The sequence below is a fragment of the Engraulis encrasicolus genome, unplaced genomic scaffold (assembly GCF_034702125.1).
Source record: "Engraulis encrasicolus isolate BLACKSEA-1 unplaced genomic scaffold, IST_EnEncr_1.0 scaffold_1542_np1212, whole genome shotgun sequence".
In the NCBI taxonomy this organism is placed as follows: Eukaryota; Metazoa; Chordata; class Actinopteri; order Clupeiformes; family Engraulidae; genus Engraulis; species Engraulis encrasicolus.
Genome location: NW_026945057.1, coordinates 1 through 7,612, shown reverse-complemented (window position 1 = coordinate 7,612; position 7,612 = coordinate 1). Strand labels below are relative to the sequence as shown.

At 42.7% G+C, this 7,612-nt stretch overlaps 1 protein-coding gene across 1 annotated transcript; it reads right to left on the bottom strand.

Moving 5' to 3' along the window:
- Positions 1-3,755: 3,755 nt before the first annotated feature.
- On the bottom strand, positions 3,756-7,405 carry LOC134442411 (zinc finger protein ZFP2-like; the record flags this gene model as incomplete). The annotated part of the gene is made up of 3 exons (XM_063192581.1): positions 3,756-5,001; positions 5,609-5,748; positions 6,430-7,405. Coding segments are annotated over 3 exons (1,663 nt in total), but the record flags the coding sequence as incomplete, so codon positions are not given.
- Between the last annotated feature and the right edge of the window lie 207 nt (positions 7,406-7,612).

Below are 7,612 nucleotides of genomic sequence, written 5' to 3'. Positions count from 1 at the left end.
GTTAAAAAGGTTAAGAACCACTGACATAGCCTACAGCAAAGTGTGTTGGGACATCACCTATACAACAGCCTTAACATGAAAAATAAGACACCTATATAAACCCTGGCCAACGATTTTAACTGAATTAAGCCCCAAAATAGTGGCATACCTCTTTAAAGGGATATGCCACTATCTGGGGTCTTAATACAGTTAAAATCCTTGGCCAGGGTTTACAAAGGTGGTTAAGTGTCTTATTTTTCACGTCAGGCGTTGTCTTGCTTTAAGACAAGGTAAAAGAGGGAATATGTTGCTAAGCTAGTGAAAGTCAATGCATCCGTGTAGCATTGTAGCATGCTACATGGATACATTGACTTTCACTAGCTTAGCGACATATTCCCTCTTTTAACTTGTCTTAAAGCAAGGCAACGGCTTACATGAAAAATAAGACACTTTACCACCATTATAAACCCCAGCCAACGATTTTAACTGTATTAAGCCCCAAAATAGTGGCATACCCCTTTAATGCCACCTCTCCCACCACCAGTATTTTGGCATCACCATTTACGTGGGCCCTAGGCCCTTAAGTGAACCATATTTGTTGTTACCATTGTAAACTTTATTGACCCACCCCATACTGTACAAAAGGCATTCACGTCACAAACACCCTGTTCCTCCTGATTGACTGATCATCTTATTTGTTTATCTGTTTATAAATAAATGTGTTATGTGGACCCTGAATTCTGTTCTGTTCCATCATATGAATTAAATGCTTTCTCATTTTAAATAAATATTAACAAATTAATTACATTAAAATGATTAAACCCCTTAAAATCAAGAGGACTTTGCAACAATAGGTCCAACCTATTCTTTTTAATACGAAGGTGGCCATTGGTAGGCGTAGGATGAGGTCAAGGGGGCATATGTTTAAAAAGGTTGAGAACCACTGTTTTTAAGCAACCACCGTCTGCCTCTGTGGTGTGTTGGGGAATTCCATGTGTTTGGGGTGTAGTATATATCTTTCAGTCTCTAGGCTGTACTTGGTCCAGGTGGATGACAGCCTGTATGCCACACACACACATACACACACACACACACAACACCACCCGGCACACGCACACGTCACAAACCCACACACACACACACACACACACAAAAATACAAATTTCCTTTTTTTTTGATAACTGGTTTATGAAGCCAAGATGAGGTCAATGTGTTTTAAGCGTACAGTTTGTGGTAAATGGATTTTACTCCAGCCGCAGATGACAGCTAAAGCACACATACGTGAGAAAGAAGTCTTTGAGGCAAGTTGTAAGTATCTGCTACAACTGCGAAGCTGAGAGCAATGCTGTTCACACCCCGTGTCTGCATTTATAACGGTATTAAGAGTAAAAAAAAGCAAAATAGAGGGCACCTATTTCGAGTGTTTATACATTTTTGGGGCACCCTGTATTGGTCTGATCAATTAGTCTTTTGAAGTTAATTTACACAACTATACATTGGCGATAGACCACAGTCTTCTGCAGTGCCAGTTAACCTATTTTACTGTGCTATGTAAAAGTTATTCCAAGAGGCCATCTAGCTCAGACTGGCATGGCAGGACAAAGGGCAAGAGATAAGGAGAGAGGGTGAAGACAGTGGTACAGATCCGTACTGCCAGTCTGCCAAGCACAAGGTAATGGTTAACCTATTGCATGTGGTACACTGCATTACTAAACATTGACCCCTATTCCACACATCAGGCTTCAGTTTCGGAGCTGTAATAGGTTTTATTGTTGTGTATGGATAGATAAGAGATGTCTGCTGCCATTAAAAAATAGTTAGTTAAAGGTGTACTGTGTAATAACTTTAGTAAATTATTTTCAGAATCCATGCTGCCCGTTCAGAAATGTTACCTTTACACCACTGTTCTAATGTAAAAATAAATACATTAATTAATGAATCAATTAATTAAAATGATGATAATAATAATAATAATAATAATAATAATAATAATAATAATAATAATAATAATAATAATAATAATAATAAAAGCATTAAACCTACCTGGTATCTGCACTTGTTGTTCTGATTCTTCTGCACTTTGTATCTGCAAGTGTTATAGCTATGATTATGTCCTTGATTGTGAGTTGCCTTGAATACAAGCGCCTGCCAAATGTAATGTAATTGCTCACGCTTGTTGTATAAACACTTGGGAGTGCATCTTCACAAAAGTCTGTCCTGGAATATTCATGTTGATAACGTGTGTGTGTTCAGATTCAGCAGACTCAACTTTTTACGTAGGCTCGCTCAGGGTGTTTGGCTTAGTGTCCAGCAGAGGGCGATGTTGCTTTGTTTTTAATCATTGCATGGTTGCTGCCAATACACTACTTAATAATGCAACACCTCGGACTGGGCTGGTCCCAGATTGCAACTGGTGGTTGTTGGGTTAATATAAGGAGACTGTACTCAGACAGGCAAGAAAAATAACTGATGACTTCCTGCACAGTCAGAGTATCACCTTCTACCCTCTGTTAGGCGATACAGAGTCACAGTAATTTTTGAACGGTTTACAGCAGTAACCTCATATTCTGGTCCTTCCTGTCCTATGCATAGACAAACCTATGCCAAATTGCGGTCCGCTTTACTTGTCTGTGGCCCACCTCTGACCCAATCAAAAATGATTCCAAGGCCCACCTGAGCACGGTACTGTCCCACTGCACTGCTCCCTTGCAGGGCTGCTTGGGGCTTCCACCTTACACAGATGAGGAATAAATGCAATTTCATTGTGTGCTGTGTCACAACGACAATCGTTTCCCAGGTGGGCTTTCACTCTCACAGTCAGATTAAGTGTTAATTAATGCTATAATATCAATCTAGCTTTTAATAATTTTCATACATACATTTCCTTACCCAGTAATACTGATAAATCAAGTCAAAAGTGTTTTTACATTTGCAGGCTTGCAGCTATGAGCTGATGACCACCATACTGGCATCATGTCTGTTCAAAACTATGTCAGACTTTCAGAATTTTTGTTTTTATTTTTTTTTTTTTTTATTTTTTTTTTTTTTTTTTTTTTTTTTTTTTTTTTTTTTTTATTTTTTTTTTTTTTTTTTTTTTTTAATCATCAGAAAGTTTACTTTATTGGAAGTTTAAAAAAAAAAAAACATTATACACAATTGTGTGCTTATTCAGCTTATTGTGCCAGTGGTGAGGCACAGGGCAGAGGGAGCAACACATTACCAGTGGAGCACTGCAGCACAACTAAAGCTTAAATGGGCAGGACCGGATTAACACACAGGCTAAATGTGGCTGCAGTTTAGGGGCCCCCACCTGCCCCCCCCCCCCCTAAATGTGGCTGCAGTTTAGGGGCCCCCACCTGCCCCCCCCCCTAAATGTGGCTGCAGTCTAGGGGGCCCCACCTTCCAGGGGACCCCCAGTTGGCCAAAGGGGGCTGGAATCAACATAATTGGAGAAATGTGACAAGATGCTGTATTGGAAAACGTAGTCTGCCATGTCAGGTAGAGTTTTTTTTATATCATGTCATTTTTATTCATATCATCTGATTTTTATAATACTGTTGGTTCAGAATTGTGACACCATCTTCAGTAGGTAATTTTGTTAAGAAATGTTCTTTGCGTGGGGGGCCTACAGCAACCTGCAGCCTAGGGGCCTAGGGGCCTTAAGCTGGCCCTGGAAATACGTGACACTGGTGAATTAATTTGTAGCCTATATAAAATATTACATGGTTCACCTTTAACTTGCATAAAACCTCACAATCCAATACAGAACACAACTATCCAATCAAGCACAAATTTTATTCTTTGACAGATTGGTCGAGTGTAAAACAGATTTTTTTTTGCTTAACGTCCTGTGAAGCATTAGCCATTTGAAGAATATTTCAGACTAAAACCAGCAGAAGCATGAAACTAAGTTGAAACACAACTGAACTGTCTGACAGTCAATGGAAACTGGGATGAGGACCCATATCAACCAACTACTGGTCATATCAAGTTAGACAATGCCCTACAGCATATAGAAGAACCTATTTGGGGAATTTATATGTTTTACAAACGCGAACAAAAGACTATATTTTTTGCATTAAAAAAGGAAAAAAAGAGAAAAACAATCATCTCTTAGTCAGCTGCTGACTGCATACAGTATCTCCCAAAACATGAAAACAAAGGTTGACACTTGATAATAAGTGATGCATAAAAAGCATTATAAACATTTTGTAAATAATTAAGAAATGAACAAAACATAAATGTAAAAGAGTGGGAAATGTGTCATTTTGTAGGCAAGTTTTTGTATCAAACATTTAAATTTTTTTAAAAAATACTTGAACATATTATTTGTAAACATTTTATAAAGCGTTAATAAAACTTAGTAAATAACAAAAAGTGTTAATCTTTTGTTCATCATTAGTTAATTATTTACTAAGTCTTTATCATGCTTTTATGCACCTCTTATTATAAAGTGTTACCAAACAAAGCTTTATTTATTTCCTCTGTGCTATGCCTGCAGTCAGCACTAGCGTGTGTACGCTGTGATGCTGCTTGACGTGGAAGTTGAGGTTTCCCGCCTGCCTGAATCTCTTGCCGCAGACTGTGCACTGGTAGGGCATCTCCCCGGTGTGGATGCGCTGGTGCAGCGTCAGGCTGTTGGCGTATAGGAAGCGTTTCCCGCAGGTGAGGCAGCCGTACGGCTTCTCCCCCTCGTGCTTCTTCATGTGGACCACCAGGGACTTGAGGTGCTGGAAGGGCTGGCTGCAGACGCTGCACTTGTGGGGCTTCTCGGCCGCCGCCCCGCCGCGCATGTGCAGCCGCATGTGGACGCGGTGCGAGCTCTTGTTGGACAGCCGCTTGCCGCAGATGCTGCAGGGGTACGGCTTGAGGGAGGCGGCGGACGTCGCGCCGATGGTGACGGTGATGGCGGCGGTGGCAGCGGTGGCGGCCGCGTGGCTCCTGGCCAGACCGTGCCGCACCAGGTGGCGCGTCAGGGAGTAGCGGTACGGGAAGGACTTGTCACACCTGTCGCACTGGTACCTGGGGGTGAGGAAAAAAAGAGTCAATACAATGCATTGCCATACTTGTTTTAACGATACACTGTATCGATTCATGACAATGCATCAAAAAACTTATTTTCACTATATACATCGATTTTATGACAAGAAAATGACAACAGCTATGACATCAGCTGTATTTTTACACATTTACTGAAGTAAATATCACAATGCATGGCAATAGGACATGTATCACAACACATCATGGAATTGTGTATGATGCGCACTGAATTGTGAACCGTTTGCCTACTGTATACCCACTCCTACTGGTTATAGTCCCTGAAGCAGACTGGAGTTAGGTGCCTTGCTAAATCAAATACAATGGGGGGATCTTGTAGTTGTGGTTCAACAATTAAAAAGCAATTACACGTAGTGAGGGTAATGCTAGGACACACAGTCACCACAAATCACACAATAACCAAAACAAAAGCACAACATTAAAAAATATGCAGTTGAGAGTCTATTACCTGATGACTATGTACAGTATGTGTGTAGTTTATAGTGATCACTGTGTGTGTGTGTGTGTGTGTGTGTGTGTGTGTGTGTGTGTGTGTGTGTGTGTGTGTGTGTGTGTGTGTGTGTGTGTGTACCTCTTTTTCTCGGCGTGTATGCGCGCGTGGCTCGTCATGGCCTCCTCCGACGGGAACAGTCGCCCGCACCAGCCACAAGGGTGCGCTGTGTCCCTGTGGATCTCCTGGTGCTGCTCCAGAGACGCCATGCTGCTGAACACCTAGAGGAGAGTAGAGTAGAGTGTAGAGTAGAGTAGAGTAGAATAAAGTACAGTAGAGTACAGTAGTGTAGTGTAGAGTAGCGTAGAGTAGAGTAGAGTAGAGTAGAGTAGAGTAGAGTAGAGTAGAGTAGAGTAGAGTAGTAGAGTAGAGTAGAGTAGAGTAGAGTAGAGTAGAGTAGAGTAGAATAAAGTACAGTAGAGTACAGTAGTGTAGTGTAGAGTAGAGTAGAGTAGAGTAGAATAGAGTAGAGTGTAGAGTAGAATAAAGTAGAGTAGAATAGAGTACAGTAGAGTACAGTAGTGTAGTGTAGTGTAGAGTAGAGTAGAATAGAGCAGAGTAGAATAGAGTAGAGTAGAGTAGAGTAGAGTAGAGTAGAGTAGAGTAGAGTAGAGTACAGCATCATTTATCGATCCTGAGGGAAATGAAGGTGTCCACTAGCATACATAACATAGAAAACAGAATACACAAGACATTACAAGAATAAAAAAACAGAATAAACAAGATATTACACACCTCATTGCACACATGTTAACATAGAGCACACACTTACATACCGTACATTTAGCCAAAGTTAGACAAAGCTGATTGTTATAAGGCAAAGAGCAGCCAAAAGTGTCCACAGGTGTCCATGAGTGTCGAAAAGTTACTGTGCATTAAAAAGAATAAAAAGTAAAATTTACCTCATCGCACACCTGGCAGGGGTACTGGCCCGGCTGTGGTTGCTGCTGCTGCTGCTGCTGCTGCTCGGCCGGGCTGGGAGCTGCTTTATGTGGACTGGTGGCTGTCAGGGAGGTGGTGGTGGTGGTGGTGGTGTTGGTGCAATGTGCTGTCTGGACGCTTAGGGCCGCGGGCGGCTGAGACGTGTGTGAAATCACTCTGTGACGATACTCTGACTTGGACATCCTCTCACTTAACCTCCTGGCCTGCTCCTGACAAGTGTTTTGGACCGGCGCCGCCGCCAACAGACCCGCTGTCCCCGTCGTCTTCTCCGTCTTAACGAAGACTTGCTCCGTTTTCTGGCTAGCCGCTTTCTCTGCTCTTTCTCTGCGTTTTTTCCGTTCGCCGTACGTGTGTCGAAGCAGGTGGCAGGTCAGGCTGCGCTCGTTGGGGCAGATCTTGCCACACTTGTGGCACACACAGTCCATCTCCGACCTGTGCACCCTCCAATGCTGTCGTAAAGCCACGGCACTGCTGACCACCAGGCCACACACCTCGCACTTGTTCTCGGGTACGCTGCTACTCGGCTGGCTGCTCTTCTCATCGTGGGCCGGCGCGCTCTTCTTCTCCGATTGACTGCTACTGCTCAGCTGTTCTGAGATGCTCTTGTGTGATTGGCTAGCCGAGGGCTGTTGTGAGCTGCTTTCAACGGTGACACCGTGAGGCTTGGTGGCAGCCTGGCTTTTGGTGGGTGCGCGGTGGTCATCAGCGAGCGGGACATCCTCCGTTTTCAGTTTGGGCTTCTCTAGAACCATCAGTCGACGGTACACCGACTTGGATTTCCTGGCGCTTAACCTTCTGGGCTGTTCCGGAACATCATTCTGGTGTGGTGTTGCCGAGCTGGGCTGGTGTGTTGTTGCCGAGCTGGGCTGGTGTGTTGTTGCCGAGCTGGGCTGGTGTGTTGTTGTTGTTGTAGTTTTCCAGTCCCGGTCAGTAGGGCTGCACGATTATGGAAAAAATCATAATCACGATTATTTGGGTCAAAATCATAATCACGATTATTGATCACGATTAGGCCTATTGATTTTTGCTGATTTAAAAAATAATAATAATTAAAAAATGAAATATAACCAAGAATGATTTATAGAATTAAGAATGAATACAGATTTCTGGCCAGAAACAACAGCCTGTCAGTATTTTGGCTTC